The following is an 18,336-nucleotide window of genomic DNA, read 5'->3' on the forward strand; positions in this document are numbered from 1 at the left end:
ACTGTAAAGGATTTGTTCTATGGTTGTCTATCCCATCATAACCTTGTTTTTAGTCTTGGTAGATTAAATATGGGCATCTGTCCATAATAAGATTTACTGGGGTTTTAAATAAGGTCAGATGCAACACCTCCCTGGGGTCTTTTAGGCACCAATAAAACACCTGAAGTCGTCTTGTTTTTCTGCCTTTAAGTTGCCAGGACAGTCTTTGGATAGCAGAAATTATTATTATTTAGGAGATTTGCCACCAGTGTTATCTAGAATGTGTGGAAGCCTGTTCATGCAATGGAATAAAAAAAAAAAAAAAAAACTTTATATCACAGAATTCACAGATAATTTTGAGTTAACATCTCACATCTGACTTTGTTTCTCATAATTATGAGTTTACATCTTGCAAATGGAATCTTGAAAAAGCATAAACAGATGTTACAATGCCGCAATTACTTTTTTCCTTTTTGTTTTTTTTCTTCTGTAGCAGAAATGGGCTTCCATGAGACTGACTGAAGCATTCTTAAACACGAAAATAATACAAAATATAAAAAAAAAATAACAGCTGAAAATCTAATTGCCATTTGTTGTCAATATGTGGTCTCATCAGATTTTATCAGCATTCTTTGAACATGATTCTCCACTGGTGAAAAAAAAAATCGTAATTAATTATTTGATCTTGCTTTCCTAAATATTTTTAAAACATGAAGAATTTTCTATCTCCATTGACAAAGTCTTGTTTTAAGTTATAATTTTAATGTAACTTTTAATTACTTCTTTCAAAATGTTCCCAGTTTACCTGAATTCACCCAATATATTATATATGACATATATTTGTTGGCATGTTTAGATAGTTTTACTGAAAAACTCAATAAAGATAAAAATAATGATTAAGAGCATATTTTTGCAGTTTATGGAGATTGTAGAATGTACAATTTTCAGTGTATAACACACACGTTTGCGTGTCAATAAGGCAGTAGAAACACTTCAATGATACAGGTCATTTCCAGCCAATGAAGTGAAGACAACATCCTCCCTTGACCACATACACTCAATCACTGCCTGAGAAACAGACTGAACCACCATCAGTAGAGCTATAATAGTGTCCTATTTCTTTTACAATTTCCGTTGAGATCACAAATCTGATTGTGTGTGTATTAAAGTGTAGACAGCCAGGCCCTGCTCTGGTTTATATATTGTTTTGTTGTTTCTGCAGCTCCAGCACCCACCCAGCCACCGACTGCACCACCCACCACCATCCCTCCTCCCACCATCCCCCCAGCCAAAGAAGGTAGGACACCAGTGTGGGGAAAACTGGCCTGTCTGCCATGTTTGCTGGCCGTGTCCCTATGTGTTGTGTGACCTTTCACTAACATACATCTCTGCTGACAGCTAACCTTTACTTATTCTCAGAGCCACTCCGCACTCAATAAATATGTCTGAGTCTTCCCAAAACATCTGATAAAAGCACACAGAACTTATTTAACCTCCTTATATAGATCTTTTTCATTTCAAACTTTATAGTGGATATATTGTCTGGCCGAATGCTTATGGTGTTTAATGTATCATAAAGTAGACCTGAATAATTTCTTGGCCTGAAACCGAATGCTTCTTTAGATTTATTTGTTATTTTTAGATGGCTTTATCTCTGGGCCTTTGGGTAGTCGCCTGAATGCTTTGCCCTGCATGTTACACATCTCTCTTATTGAGGACAGGTCACATGGTAAAAAGTGAAACATTTATAACCTTAAAGAACTCATGAAATCAAAATGAGAGTTTTGTGGCTTTTTATGTCCATGTGTTTAGCTCTTGGACAAAAGTGTGATATGTCTCACAAACTTGCTGTTTTAATAAGCAATGAGTCAGTGGAAGAAAGAAATTGGGGATTTTTATTAATCCAAGTGAGTCTAATGAGTCTGTTTACTTAAATGATTAGGTCAGAGTTGTTCATTAAGTACACTTTCTACATGTTACACTACTGTTCAGAAGTATGAGGTCAGTAAGATTTGTTGAAATAATTGTTTAATGATCGTCAAGGCTACGTTTTTTAAAATAAAAAATAGACTAAGAACAGTAATAATGTAACTCTTCTCTGTTTAATATATTTTAAAATGCAATTTATTATGGTAAAGCTGAATTTACAGCAGCCATTTATTTTAAGTACTGTATTTTAAATCTTTTCTAACATTATAAATATCTTTACTGTCACCTTTGATCAATTTAATGCATCCCTGCTGAACCCCTCCCCCACTAATTTCTTCTTTCGAAAAAAAACAAAAACAAAAAACGTTTGAATTGTGGTGTACATCTTAGATTGGCTGAAATGGGGCATTTTTTGTTTATTATGAGTATGTCATTGAATCACTCATCCATTTCGTTATAATTCAGAGTTGTTCATTACCGAAACAACCCATTTATCTCTTTGTTTTGAATGAGACTGACAAACTGAATGAGATGTCCCAATTTGTACAATAATGAGATTTGCCAGTTCTTTCAAGTTGTTAATGAGCACAATGCCTGATTCTTTTAGTTTATTCCCAAACGACGTGTCACATGTGTTCAGTGCCAGTCTTGTTCAGACACAAAACAGCGATTCGTCCTACCAGTGAAATGCTCCAAACACTTTTGATTGTGCTAGTAAGACTTTTGAGGTTACACCTTTATTTTAAGGTGACGGTATTACAGTGCAATTCCACAATTATGTTCTGGTAATACTTAATAACTACATGTACTAAGTACTTACTACAGGGTCAAGGTTAGGGTTAGGGTCTGGTTAGGGTTTCTAGCTTGCAACTATGCATAATTTGCAGTTATTACTGTAGTAAGTATGTAGCATTTAGCACTTTAATATAAACAAATTTATATGTAACATCAGCCTTAACATTAATTTCATTGATAACCTAATTTATTAAGATTGATTCAGAAACTAAATAATATTTTTGATTTGAATGAAACCAGTTAAATGTTAGTACATAAAGCACATTTTTAGGTTACTGAGAGTTTATAGCCCTACATCCTGCACAGCAACAGTCTGGCAGAGTATAGCAGAGGTATCTGGGAATTAATTAAGCCCTCTTGTTTTATCCAGCTAGCTGTGATGGAGATCCTGTCAGTGAGAAAGGGAAGTGTTTGGAATCATTTGACATCTGTTGTACTGCAGCGCTTACACAGTAATGAGAATTTCTTATTTTAGCTAGTGATTTTTCACCTGCTTCCTCTCTCTCTCTTGCTCTGTCTCTCCAACTTTCTCTCCCAGTTTGTAAAGCAGCCAAAGCAGACCTGGCCTTCCTCGTAGATGGCTCCTGGAGTATTGGAGATGACAACTTTCAGAAGATTATCCGTTTCCTATACAGCACAACTGGTGCACTTGATGTGATTGGCCCAGAGGGAACACAGGTATGCTGCACATGAAATATTTGTCAAATTCAGACTACTTTATATTGTTTTTATTTGTTTACATTTTATAACATTTCTAACATATTTATGAAAGAAATGACTATCATCCTGAGCTTTAAGCAAAACTGTAAGCCCAAGACGTATATGAGTTTCTTTCTTAATCGGAACATATTTGGAGAAATTTAGCTTTTGCTCACCAATGGATTCTCTGCAATGAATGGGTGCCGTCAGCATAAAGGTTCAAACAGCTGATAAAAACAACACAATAATTCACAAGTAATCCACACGACTCCAGTCCATCAATCAACATCTTGTGAAGCAAAAAAGCTGTGTGTTTGTAAGAAACAAACACATCAAGAAATGTTTAACTTCAAAACATTGCTTCTAACTGAAATACACGTCCTGTATCCATAATATTGCTTTCTCCATTGAAAATGTGTGGATTATTGTGATGTTTTTATCAGCTGTTCGGACTCTCATTCTGATGGCACCCATTCACTGCAGAGGATCCATTGTGAGCAAGTGATGTAATGCTAAATTTCTCCAAATCTGATCCAATGGAGAAACAAACTTATCTTGGATAGCCTGAGGATGAGTACATTACTTGCAAATTTTCATTTTTAGGTGAACTATTCCTTCAAGTGCAAACTGAATGTAATGTTTTCGGACACTACATGTCAGCAGTAATTAAATAAAAGTGTATCGTAGTTTAAATTAGTTGAGTGCTTTTTTGACTCACTTAAGTGGGACTTTGAAGTTATACGAACTTCAAATGTAATATCCAATTAAACACTACAGTTAAAATTATAACCAAGTACTTTACATGTGCTTTAGTCTGTTAGTAAACACATCATAATAAGTGTACTTCTTTAAAGCACAACAAAATATTAAAACAATGATTTCAGTTTACATTAAAGTAAAACGTTTGAGTTGACTATTACGAACTGCACATTTTAAAACTATTTAAGTGTGTTAAGAAACATAGTCATGAAATTGTACTCCCTCTTCATACAGTTAATGGCCTTTAATTTCATTAATATGATATTATCTGCAAGTACAGTTTTTTTTTTAAATATGCTTTTAAGATTTTTCGAAAACTACAAGTACACATTCAGTACATTCAGTATTCAATAAAAATTAAGCACACTTTTTATTCACAAGGAACAGATCTGTATTAAAATTGTATATAGACCATAGACCATTAAAAATATAAATTACATCCAATTTTAGTAGAGTGTATTATAAATTTGCACATTCATGTCGTTCCACGTGGGCGCTACAGTTTGAGAAGCTCTGCTTTTGAACTTATAATGTCTGGTTTGCCTTAAAAAGGTTTTTTGCTTCTCTCAAAGAAAAGGTTTTGAATGAGCTATCATGGGAATAACTATTCTGGGCTAGAGACCACACTACCAAGCATTTAACCCAGTAGCCTGAGAGAGCATTAGATAAAAATAGCCTTGTGAGACTTGTCAGTCCAGGACTCAGAAGATCTTCATCACAACCCAGCCGCAGCTTTAGGGATCACTGCGGTGTACTACAAGGGATGTGAAAACAGGAAAATAAGCACGTTTCAAGGGCAGGAACTAAAGTAAACAGAGGAACACAGATAAAACATCTTCTTCTTTTGCACACAGATTTTTGCGTTCTGTCGTCTGTTGTAGGCCTTGTAGAAATGTTTGACTTGGCTCAAACTTGTTCAACATCAGCAAAATCTCATGCATGATGACATGGCTTTTGTGTCTCTCTTTTTAGAGTGTGGCCTAGTGGTTAAAGATCTGAGCTGGTAATCACAAGGTTTTAGGTTTAAGCAGTCCGTGTACCAGTATGTGACTGAGCAAAACCTTTACAGGTCAAAAATGAACCAGGGCTTGAGGCAAAAATGATGCCTGATATTTTTAAAAATGTGGTGGGAAAAAGGCCTCCATAGTCTATTTCTATGAGTTCTGTTTTTTTTTTTTTTTTTTGGTCTGTTATCTAGCATTTGATATATTAAGAGTGTGGGTCTCTTTTTTAATAAATGAATACTTTTCAGTAATACTTTTGGAAAACACAAGAAATGTTTTTTGAGCAACAAATCAGGTTATTATAATAATTTTTTAAAGGATCATGTGACACTGAATACTTGAGTTATGATGCTGGAAATTCAGCTTTGCCATCACAGAAATAAATGACAAAATTAAACAGAATGTATTTTAAATTGTAATAATATTTCACAATATTAGATGTTTTTACTGTATTTTGTTCACTGTACTGTATTTTCCTGGGTGGCCACTGGGTGAGAGACTTCTTTAAAAAACAAAACAAAACAAAAAAATCATACTGACCTTTTCAAAATCATACTGAACTTTTGAATGGAATTGTGTATTTTAGAATTATTTAGCCTATACACTTAAGTGATACTTTCAAATAATTGATTTGGTGTAATTACACATTTGAAATGATGAAGTTTCAGTTTAGTACATTTGAAATAAATTAACTTTAAATGTAATACTAAATAACACACTACAGTTAAAATTATAATAAAAAAAAACAGAGATGCTTTAGTATGGTAGTCAAAATAAGTGAACTTCTTTAAAGCACAATAAAAGATTATTAAAATATAAGGATTTAAACTGTACTAAAGTATGTTAAAGATACAATATGCCCTTATAAAAGTTTTAAAATGCCCTTTAAAATCAATTCCAGGGGGAAATTCTTTCTGACATTGATATACTGTTGCTTTAAACATGTGATAAATGGCTGCTAACTTACTTTCTACAACTGACAGGTGGCCATTGTTCAGTTCAGTGATGACGCCAGGACTGAGTTCAAGCTCAGCTCCTACAGCGATAAGGAGGCTCTGCTGGATGCTGTGCAGCGCATCACCTACAAGGGAGGAAACACCAAGACAGGCATGTATCTCAATCCTCAGAGTGAATTAAACAACACTGACAGCTGCTTTTGTGATGGACAAACTGAGTTTGATCACAATCTCCATAAAGATCTTTTCATCTTCCATTGAAAAATAATACCACAATCGCATCTATCTATCTGTCTATCTGTCTATCTGTCTGTCTGTCTGTCTGTCTGTCTCTGTCTGTCTGTCTATCTATCATCCATCCATCCATCCATCCATCTATCTATCTATCTATCCATCTATCTGTCTATCTATATCCCTGTCTTTGTCTGTTCACTCATTCACTTATTCTGCCGCTTGCTGATTCTATTGTTCACTGATAGATTTGTCTCATTCTATTCATTCTATTATTTGCTTATTGTACTGTTCATTCATTCTCTTGTTCATTCTAGAATTTGCTCATTCTTTCGTTAATTCTATCGTTTTTAATTCTAACCTTTTTATTGTTAGCTCATTCTGTTTAATCTTTCGATCTATCTGTTGTTTGCTCCGGGTGTGTGTTCACAGTGTGTGTGTGTGCACTACACACTGCTGTGTGTGCACTTGGATAGGTTAAATGCAGAGCACAAATTCTGAGTATGGGACACCATACTTAGCTACACATCACGTGACTTTCACTTTATTTGTTATCAAATTAATGTATCTTATCAAGTCAAGTCAAGTCAAGTCAAGTCTGCTTTATTGTCAATTCTTCCACATGTACAGTACATACATACAGAGAATCGAAATTGCGTTTCTCTCAGACCCCCGGTGCATACAGATAACACTAACAGTAAAGCCTAAAAATCTAGATCAAATATAAAATATAAGATTAAACTATACAATAAGGGAATGTAAAAAAGACATAATACAAAAAATAAAATAAAAATAAGGTTAAATAAAAGCAGTGCAAGGCACATGGCAGATAGAGTGCAAACCAGTGAACAAACAGTGCAGATAAAAAGATTTTTAGTGCACAAATAAAATAAAAGATTTATTTTAAGTATGTTTAGATATTTATACTGGAAAACCAGACATTAACATTGATAAAGAATTTTTAATCTAAAGGTAAATTGGTAAATTTAAACACTGAAAGCCAGGGAGACAGAGATCAAAGTTCTCTAATATGACTCACCAGTATCACTAACCAGCATAAACCAACTTCTACTGCACCAAATTAGAAATTCATGCTGGTCTTTGAGCAGTAAAATCTCATTGTAATCTGTGTCCAGACAAACATTCTTTATTAATGTCCTGTTTAAGAAGACCTAGACCAAGAACTTAATAGTATGAGTTAGAAAAGTGGCATGGCTCCAGCTCAGTGAACAGCAGAGCAGCACGGTGTGTCCCTGCGCTTGTGTTCGTGTTGACATGCTGTGAGTCTTTGTTCTAAAATGAAACACCTCTCATTCCACTCTGTGAAGGAATGGCAGCCCCCAACCTGCTGTGTCCTCACACGCACAAGCATCCCCGAATAAGGTATATTCTCCATGGCAATGAGCCCCCTGTCAGTGGGTGGGCGGCAGATGCTGTGCCTCATTGGTGAGAGCAGATACATGTCTGTGGACATGTGTGATCCAGGCATTATGAGCCCGGTGCATTTATCCATCCCGGCTTTAGCGGGCTGCTCATTTGAAACATGAGCATGACTTATTTTCTGAGGGTATTAGGGCTAATCCCTCGCCTGCATTTTCCTACATTCATATGCAGAGGATGAGGTGAGGATCAAAGTGATTAGCCTCATTCAATGTGTTTAAACTTTGAAAAAAAAGAGAAGTCAATTCTGAGTATTTAGACGGCCTGTATGTTTCTCGGAAATTCACAAAATATTTAAATGGGATGATGTTGTTTTGATGTTCAAAGTTTTCGGAGAATTATGTTTTTAGAGTTTTTACCTGATGGTATGATACATTTTTGGGGCCTATGGCCACAGTTGGCCACAACTTCAATCTGCAGTCTAAATTATTTTGTTCTCACCTGTTATTTTTAAACAAAATAACTCAAACTTCAAATGGTGCTGCCGTCTACTTCCTTAGTCGGAGTCTGTCATTTGTCTCCCTCTGACAGGAGCTGAAGAAAAGCCAGAAAGAGAAACAGGCAGCTTCAGGAATCATTCAGGCATAGCCACAGGGTTCCATTGTTCAGTTTGTTGCAATATATCGCCAAAGTGCAGCATCTCAGACGCCCTTCCATATTTTATTCAGAGTGCAGCTTTTGTGAGGGGATTGTGTCTAATACTCGCTGATCCAGGGGAACCTGAGACGTTTCTGAGAGATTAGAGATGCAAATTAGAAATGAGCAGCCCTGGTTGATGTCTTGCAGCTGTTGCCAAGTTGGTGATAATGGTAAAATATTGAAATGGGGCAGTGCAGCTTGTTAGATCCCACAGTTCAGGTCTTTGAAAATTCATTTCATCAGGTGTCTGACTTTGTTTTTGCTCTGTTCTAAACACTTGGCACTTTGTGAGCTTAAAAATAGTAGGTGAGACCGACGTTGGCTCGCACAATTTTTGTAACCCAACCAGGTGCAAATGAAAGTTTAAGTGCTTATGTAAAGCATACACAAAATAGAATAAATATGTTAATTAATGACAAAAGTTGTTCAACTGTGCAAACAAACCCCTAGAAGTCCTTGTCTGGCATAAGTTGTGTGTAATCTGTAATTTTATAATTAATACAAATATTTAAAATGTTATTAAATGTAAATATATCTAACTGTAAAAAATATTTATAATGAATAAAAATAGTTATATAATTGTTTTAAGCCTTTTAATATGGAAAATAAAAGAATAAAAAATTAAAGCAAAAGTTTTTTAGACTTTAGAAAGACTGATAGCTTGAGCAGCGTTCACTGAAGTATCAGAAACCAGTCGTCATAGCAGCTTCATTTTATCAACATTTCAAGGAAATTGTTTTTGAATTCACACTTTTCAATAGTTATTTATTGTCAAAGGTTTTGTTCTTTCACCCCATTGATCATTATTCCAGCTACTGGCTTAAAGTTTCAACAAAATATGTCTCTCTGGCAAACGCAAATCACGCTGTCAGGATGCAAGTTCCTGTGAAATCCATCACTTTTTTAGCGTTCCCGGAGTCCAGGAAGTGGTGTAAATCCTGCTCTTGGCATGAGGCAGTAACATCTATGTTTATGACTCTTGATTCAGGTCGAGCCATTAACCATGTGAAGGAGGCCATCTTTGCTGAGGACACGGGTGCAAGGAGGGGCATTCCTAAAGTGTTGGTAGTGCTCACGGATGGCCGATCTCAGGATGATGTCAACAAGATCTCTAAAGAGATGCAGACGGAGGGTGAGTGAGCTGAATGATCCAATTGCATTTTCACGCTGTATGATTCTAAAAATGAGCGTAATAAACAAGAGCTTTCGAAAAACACCAACTGTCTAGTGGTTTGATTTTACTGTTAATAATAGAACTTTAAAAGCTGTAATAAAAGTAACGGTTTCTTGTTTCACCGTAGGCTACATCATCTTTGCCATTGGCTTCGCTGATGCTGACTATGGAGAGCTGGTGAACATTGCCAGCAAACCTAGCGAGAGACATGTGTTCTTTGTGGATGATCTGGATGCCTTCAAGAAAATTGAAGAACAGCTCATAACTTTTGTTTGTGAGGCTGCGACTGCCAGTACGTGTTTTTGAGAATCCACAGAAACTTCCTCTTGCATATTGCTGTGACATGTGATATAGAACTTGCTTTTAAATAATATGCTTAGACATGCTACACAAAAAGAATATTAAGGACGCCAATTTTCACTGAAATTTTTATTGAGTGACATTCTTCTGCTTGAATATTTTGTCCAGTGAATGTTGCTATGCAACTGAATGGATCATACAGTGTCTGAATTTGAGAACAGCTAAGATGCTGTATTGACCAATCAGAAACCAGAGCTGTCTTTTACAAGTAATGTTATACTTTCAAGATGTTCTGATGTGTTTGACACACTAATTTCCAATAATTAGTGTTTTGTATTATGTTTACTATCTGTGGTGTTGAATCGAAGTATTTCTGGCTTGCAAATCATTGCATTCAACCATCTCAGTTTTGAGAGTTCCCACATCTCAAAATCTACCATCAATATATAGAACCAAGTCAAAGCACATTTTTTTCTTTGTCGATAATATGTTACACCCAAATGTATGTCACAGTATGGAAGAAAAGATCTGTCGCTACTTCATTTCATTGCGACTTTAAGATTAATTATACTGTCAGTAAAAATCTGAGATTGATGGAGTAGCTTTTAATGGCTTTTAAAATGGTGAAATAAGGTTGCTATATGCGTGTTAGTATGTCACAATGTTGTGGATAAGACAAGTCTTTGGAATACTCTGATTGGTCAAACATATTTTTAAATAATGACTACTAAACAATGCGACTGACCAGTGACCTTGGCATGTTTGCAAGTTTACTTTTGTCTCAGAGGAAAATAGGTAAGCAATGACTTGTGATATTATTAAGGGATGAATAAAGTTTGAAGACTTTTTAGATGGCAGGGTAGATTGCGTGGGGAAGTCGTGGCCTAATGGTTAGAGAGTTTGGCTCCTAATCCTAAGGTTATGGCTGCCCACTGCTCCTGTTGTGTGTTCATGGTGTGTGTGTGTTCACTGCTGTGTGTGTGCACTTTGGATGGGTTAAATGCAGAGCACGAATTCTGAGTATGGGTCACCATACTTGGCTATATGTCACGTCACTTTCACTTAATTACCTTTGGATTATTTATTTTCTCTTGTGTTCTCTGAAGTCCCATCCCTTGGGACTTGAGCTAATGTCAAGTCTAAAATACAAGTTTGAAATCTATAGCTGTTAAAATATTTGAATGCATCATATAATTTCCAAAAATCACTTTGTTCTTGTGGAATTAATAGGTTTTGCACCTCTTGTTTTTATTCTTTTCCAGCTTGCCCCTCGATGTTAATGAGTGGGAACACTTTAGCTGGTAAGACAACAATAAATGTTCCTGGTTCACACTAACCTCTACATCATTGTGCTGGGTAAGAGGATAGGATCTAAGGATTTATTTGAAGAATTAGATCTATTCATCCACTGTCAGTATTTAACAACCCCTTTACTTAATTAGGACCAGTGAGTTGTGTTATTCACACCATAATCTAGATCTGGAAGAAAAGAACACATTTAATTTTCCTTTACACACGGCCTGTCTTTCAATGGATGGACAAACATACCCACCCCAAACTCACACTGTTGGTTGAGCTGTTGTTATGGTTTCAACAAACTTTTTGCCATAGCTACTGTTTTCACTTTTCAGAGAAATTGTAAGCTTAAAAATAGACCATTTATATATATATATATATATATATATATATATATTTATATATTATATATATATATATATATATATATATATATATATTTTTTTTTAATTATGTATGACATAATAATATATTTATAATGAATATATTTGTAATATTTATAATCTAATGTATAATGTAAAATATTAATCTGCCACAGGAAAGTCTTTAACACAGAAAAACAGACTTTAAGACAAAAAATGCAGGTCACTGAATTAATCACTCTTTCTCATTTCTTTTTTAATTTTTTTTTTATTAATTTGCTTACATTTGATGTACATACATTACTCTCTAAATATTTGGGGTTAGCAAGTTTTTTTTTTTTTTTTTTTTTATAAATTATTTTATTCTGCAAGGATCAATTAAATTGATCAAAAGTGACAAGTAAGACTTTTACGTTGTTAATAAAAAAAAAAATTTTTTTTTTCTTTTGAACTTTCTATTTTGTTTGTTTGTTTGTTTTCTATTATGTTTTTATGGTTTACACAAAAAATATTTAGCTGCTGTTTTCCCAATTATTTTCAACACTGATACTTTTTTGAGCACCAAATCAGCATACTAGAACAATTTCTTAAGGATCACGTGACTCTGAAGACTGGCGTAATCACAGAAATAAATATATATATATATATTTGTTATACATATATTAAAATAAATTAGTTTTAAATTTCAATATTTTACAATACTACTTTTTTTCTTGATCAAACAAATGCACATTTGGTGAGCATAAGAAACTTTTTTCAAAAAAAATCTTACAGACCTCAAACCTTTAAACGGTACTGTTTCATTAGATTGGCATTCTTGACATTTATCTGTTGTCCTTCGCAGGTTTCCGTATGATGGAGATGTTTGGTTTGGTCGAGAAGCACTACAGCAGTGTGCAAGGTGTCTCAATGGAGCCTGGGACTTTCAACAGCTACCCCTGCTACCGGTTGCACAAGGACGCCCTCGTCTCCCAGCCTACCAGGTGTGTGTGTGTGTGTGTAGTGTTTCTGTATGTGAGAAAGTGTACCACCATGCTCAGCTGAAAATCTCTGAAATGAGAAAAATGTGTGTTAGCTGGAACATGTCACCTGTCAAATCAAAACCATTATACAGATCAAGTTTAATCAAATCTAGATGAAGTGGTTTTAGTGAGCAGGAAAAGATTAGCCCCTCACTTAAATGCAAAATAAAGAGCGATCGGGCTTCTGTGCCTGATCCCAGTGCACTGACCCTCCTCCTCCTGTCTAGCATGCGATAATATTTAGATTAGGCTTCACTTTCCTGCGCTCAGGGGGAATGTTGTTATTACAGTGGAGGGTTTCAGTGCGAGGGTCTCCTCTCCTTTAAATCTCGCAAACCGCAGCCTCACTTTAACTCACACTCAGGCAGCTGGGAATTACTACAACACTGTTATTATGATCATCTCATCTGTGATTATGAGAAAGGCCAAAGACTCACAGGCTAATGGCAGCGCTCTGGATACAGTTCACATTTGCTCTTCAGAGGAAAGTGCTCATGCGGTACAAGATCTGTTTTTCTGGCTGTGCAATTTATTTTGCAGTATTCAACCATAATTGTTTCTTTCCATACTTATGTAATATTGATCTATGTTTATTTTAGTTAGTTTTGTTTTATTTTATTAAATTTCAGTTCCTGTATTGTAAGTAAAAAATTTATTTATATAGCACTTTTCAAGCTTCAGTATAAAAACATTTATGAAGAGCAATACACAATGTGAAAAGAACAAAGTTCACAAGATATTGTAGGCACATCTATACAAATATGTTTTCAATCAACCTTTAAAAACAGACAGAGAATCAGAAGATCTGATATCCGCTGGCAAACTATTCCATAGTTTTGGAGCCCTCATTGCAAATGCCCTGACAAACAAAAAATCTCCTTTTGTTTTCAATCTAGTTCTAAGAACATCTTCCTGTTTCGTACGGTTTCAAAAGTTCAGTTAAATTCAAATGTGCCAAGCCATTTAGAGCTTTATATGTCAATAAAATAATCTTAAAATCAATTCTAAAATAAACAGGTTACCAATTTAGAGAAGCTAAAACAGGTGTAATATGATGATATAACTTTGTCCGTGTCAATAGTCTCGCTGCAGCATTCTGCACTAATTGTAACCGCGATTAATTACGATGGTTCAAAGAAGAAAACAAGGCATTGCAGTATTAATCAAAATAAAAGCATGAATAAGCTTTTCTGTATCATTAAAATTTAAAAACCGTCTCACCTTAGATATATTTCTTAACTGATAAAAACAAGATTGAACCAAATTCTTGACGTGGAATTCAAAGGTTAAATTTGTATCAAAATAAATACCCAAATTTCTTACCAACTGCTTATTATTAGGAAAAACCCTATTTAGAGCAAGCTCGATCTACTTGAGCTCTGACCAGTTATCACCACTTCAGTCTTTTCAGTGTAAAAAAAAAGTTTAAAGCCATCCAATTTTTTAAATCTATTTAACATGCTTGAAGAACTTCTAGAATATTTAGATCCTTAGAACTCAATGATAAGCATAATTGTAAATCATCTGCATAAAAGTGGAAATTTATATTATGTAGTCAAATTACCGCACCTAACGGAAGCATGTAAATTAAAAACAAAATTTGTCCTAACAGGGATCCCTGCGGAACTCCACATACCACTTCAGAACGTTGGGATACTTCACCTTCCACTAACACTTGTGCAACACTTGTGTTCTTCTCAACAAGAACAATATATATATATTTTTTTATTTTTATTGTGTTCTTCTCAACAAGAACAATATATATATATTGTTCTTGTTGAGAATAAAAATTCTGATATCTAGATAAACTGTTCAGCACAGACCCTGTACATAACATGCAGAAAAAACAGACTTATTCATTTGTTGCCACGTTTGATTATTTTGTTCTGTTTTAGGTCAGTTGTGGCCATGTTGTACTAATTCGTTCTATGATTAAACTAAAAAAAGTAAACAAATTAACACTATTTAATACTACTATTAATACTGTTTATAAATAACACTATTTATCTAAAACAAGCGAACATGATGACCATAATATCTTCCTCTTCCATGATAACCTCTTTCCTTTCACGTGTCATGTGTGGGGCTTTGTTATAAAATAAAATAAAATAAAATAAAATAAAATTAAATAAAATAAAATAAAATAAAATAAAATAAAATAAAATAAAATAAAATAAAATAAAATAAAATAAAATAAAATAAAAAAATAAAAATTCTCCAAAATAATCAGTTCGATATTTCAAACGTGGTGTGAAGGAGTTTTCATATGTATGATTTATGTTGACAGGTATCTACATCCAGAAGGCCTTCCCTCTGACTACACTATATCTATGCTGTTCCGCATACTGCCTGAAACTCCTCAGGAACCATTTGCATTGTGGGAAATCCTCGACAAAAACAATGAGCCACTGGTGGGCATTATCCTGGATAGTGAGTATTACTCTCCACACATAATATCTTTCAACCTTAATAAAAAAAAAATCCTTAATTATTTAATAAGTTATTTAAATTGATTAAATATTTCCTACTGTAATGTACAACATATTTTGTCCCCTTTTGATCAGTTATGTTTATCAAACAGTGCTTCTCAACCAGAGTATGTGAGTGGAGTGGAGTGGGAGCGGAGCGAGGAGTGGATTTTTTTGAAAGTCGGAGTGTCAGTGGTTTTCACTCGCTCCGAGAGCACTTCACAAGCACTCCATCACGAGCACAGTTAATGCCAACAGCCCATAATATAACTACAATGACAGCGATAGACGAGTGCGGGAGGTTATATCTCATGCATGTTTGTTTAGCATGTGGATACTCAGGATCGATTGGGTGAATTCATGTTTTAAACAGTTTATTGTACAGCTATATTGTACATCTCCGCTCTAAACTAATGTGCTGCACAGACAAGTGAGTTAAACAGCCATTCAATACATTAAAACTATTCTTCTAGTATTGTCTAGTATATTTTCATTTAATAGAACTTTGTGATATTTCAAAAACATGCTGAAGTACTTTAGCCGGGAAATGCTAGAAGTACGGAGGGGAAATTGTTGCCGCTCCACGCTCACATTCTCTGTTCTCAACTGCTGGGTTGTGACCCAAAAATGGGTTGCAAACAGTGACACAGCTAAATGCAAATAATAAAATGCAACTAACCGTAATTCTCATGAAAAGTAACACAAAAAAACACTGAAATGTAGCTAAAACCAAAATGACCAGTCGCTGGAGTACATATTTGATTAAGTCTACACTTGATGTCCAATATAAAATCTTAGTCCAGTTGAGAACCCGCTGACTTAAAAGATCTACAGTAAAACCCTTTTGTCATTTTATTTTTTGTCTGTCTTCAGACGGAGGGAAAACATTAACCTTCTTCAATTACGACTACAAGGGAGAATTTCAAACAGTGACTTTCGAAGGAAGTGAAATTAAGAAGATTTTCTATGGCAGTTTCCATAAGGTCAGTCTTTCTTCCATTTATGATCCAGCTATGACTATGATTACAGAAACTATACAGTCATCTGGGTTTCAGTCTGATGGTTGAGGTTTTATTTTTCTTGTCAGGAAATTCATGATTTAAGCTGGACTTTGTAAATGCTTGAATTACCGTAACCAAAGTTTATGTTAATTCATGCTATGACCATTCATGCACCAAATGACCAAATACAGCTGAATACACTAATTTTCATTTATAAAGTTACCTCATTTTCTTTATAGTTGTGCCTTGACTGTCAGAACCGAATATCGCTGAAGTTTTTTTTAGTATATTTTAGCTGTCTGTTTTGCTTCATTCTCATCTGCTTACGTACCAGTTTGGATGCAAGAGAATTTTTTTTTTTATGTCATATGAAATTAAAGTTCATGGGATTTACAGTAGATTCACAATGTTTAAACAGCAAATCGGTTAGTCACTATAACAACAAAACTCTAGTGACCTTTAGCTTTCATCTCTACATTTTATTGTTTTTATAATTTGATCTCACACGTCTTTTTGGGGGAAAAGATAATCTGCATTAAAATGCAGTATTATATTTAATTAAAATGAAATAAAAACTAAAAAAAAAATGTACAATGTGTTTGCATATTAATATATACCAGTTTTAAATGCACTAAATTTTATACTACAAAAAGTTGCACAAACAGGAAGTGATGCTGTCATTCATGTTTCTATAGTGTACACCGGGAATTTCAATGATTATTTCACCCAGGACATGCACTATAGAGTTCTGATGTTATGAAAATGGTTTATGATAGCCCTGTCCTGTTCATTTTATGTATTCTTTCTTCACATCCGTGCTGGTGAAGAGCTCTCTATCACTCTTCCGCCCTCCAGTAGTTTTGAGAAGCCGTCTGATGTATTCCAAGGCTCTGTGTGTTGTCTGGTTATAATTCCCTTTTCCTGCCAAGTGTGTTCTTCCTTTGAGTGCCTGACAAGCCGTCCGCAGCTTTTGATGCAGTGGCGTGTGTGTTTATGAGCGAGTATTCTCCTGCCATCACTTATGATGTGTTTGTAGGGTAATCCCTCTTGGCAGAACTCGTCAAGATTAGAGTCTGTGAGTAATACAGATTACTTCTGCACTGTCTCCACTCCGCATTCTGAATTAATAAATAAATCTCTGCCTGTCTCATCTAAATGGTGGGGAATCAGCAGGATTTAGACACTTTCATTGAAGAATATTGCTCGTTCAGTAGTTTTCTGAAGACAACTTTTATACAGCTGTAAATGGGTCATTCTCAGATTATGATGACAGACGTGTCTCTTGACATTTTTGAGTCATAAAAAATAGTCGAATAGCCAAGAAACTCTATATTATTAATATAAAATTTACTTGAATCTGTCAAGTTCCTGAAAACTTTTCATCTGCTGTACCACTTTTTGTGACATTATATTTTGATAATACAAAAACATTCTAGAAAATTACTTTCAGGTTCAATTTAAGTTATAATATGTGCATATGGTGAATTTTCCCTCTACACTGAAGAAGTTATTAATAATTGTTCATATTTGGTTAATTTGTAATTTAACTAAATTACTGAATTAAAACTTTTAAATGTATTTTATTAATTACAGTAATTAACTTTATTAATTACATTATTAATTTTAATTACTTTTTTAAATTTTCAAAAATGTTACTTGTAATTTTATATTTTCATGTAAAAATACATTTAAAAATATTGTTTAATTTAAAGATGCTGTTAAATTGGTAAATGTTCATTTGAAAGATTTCCAGTACAAAAGGGGCTTAATGTTGTAATTTAATTATTTATTTTTGATTAATTAGTGTGTGATTTTTTTTATTTTTATTAAAACATTTATCTTTTTTAATGAAAACACTCTTTTTCATTTGTGAAATAAAACAAGATAATAAAAAATATTGAACAAATATCAAATTATCATTTTTAATAATGTCCAAATAAACATTAAACACCACTTTTATGGGAGAAAACTGAATTAAATTCAACATTTCAAAATCTGTGAATCAGAAAATCTGCACTGTTTGAGAATGACCCACATATGTAATATGAAAATTAAACACAGAGAGTGCTTAACAGAGCGACAAACACAAACTAAGGCTGATGGTACACTGGGCAACTTTTAGAGCAATGTTGGCCAGGTGAGACACAGGGCCCATGACCGATCTAAAGTAACCAGATAGAAATTTGCTACCCATTCTCAATGGAAAAGTGCACAAGCAACATTGCTCAACAAAAAGTTGCCCCATGTATCATCAGCCGAAGACATGCTACATTAAATTATCT

General features: G+C 34.3%; 1 protein-coding gene across 6 annotated transcripts in view; it reads left to right on the top strand.

Annotated features, from left to right (window-relative positions):
* Nucleotides 1-18,336, top strand: part of LOC109076519 (collagen alpha-1(XIV) chain-like) — a 104,404-nt gene that overhangs the window by 60,683 nt on the left and 25,385 nt on the right. For all 6 annotated transcript variants that reach the window (XM_042772193.1, XM_042772194.1, XM_042772189.1 and 3 more), the window contains 9 exons: nt 1,202-1,276; nt 3,242-3,381; nt 6,149-6,272; nt 9,420-9,563; nt 9,733-9,897; nt 11,168-11,206; nt 12,408-12,546; nt 14,873-15,015; nt 15,927-16,036. In XM_042772193.1, coding sequence (XP_042628127.1) covers nt 1,202-1,276; nt 3,242-3,381; nt 6,149-6,272; nt 9,420-9,563; nt 9,733-9,897; nt 11,168-11,206; nt 12,408-12,546; nt 14,873-15,015; nt 15,927-16,036 — 1,079 coding nt within the window. The remainder of the gene's footprint in view (nt 1-1,201; nt 1,277-3,241; nt 3,382-6,148; nt 6,273-9,419; nt 9,564-9,732; nt 9,898-11,167; nt 11,207-12,407; nt 12,547-14,872; nt 15,016-15,926; nt 16,037-18,336) is intronic.

Source organism: Cyprinus carpio, chromosome A16, assembly GCF_018340385.1.
Source record: "Cyprinus carpio isolate SPL01 chromosome A16, ASM1834038v1, whole genome shotgun sequence".
Taxonomy (NCBI): Eukaryota; Metazoa; Chordata; class Actinopteri; order Cypriniformes; family Cyprinidae; genus Cyprinus; species Cyprinus carpio.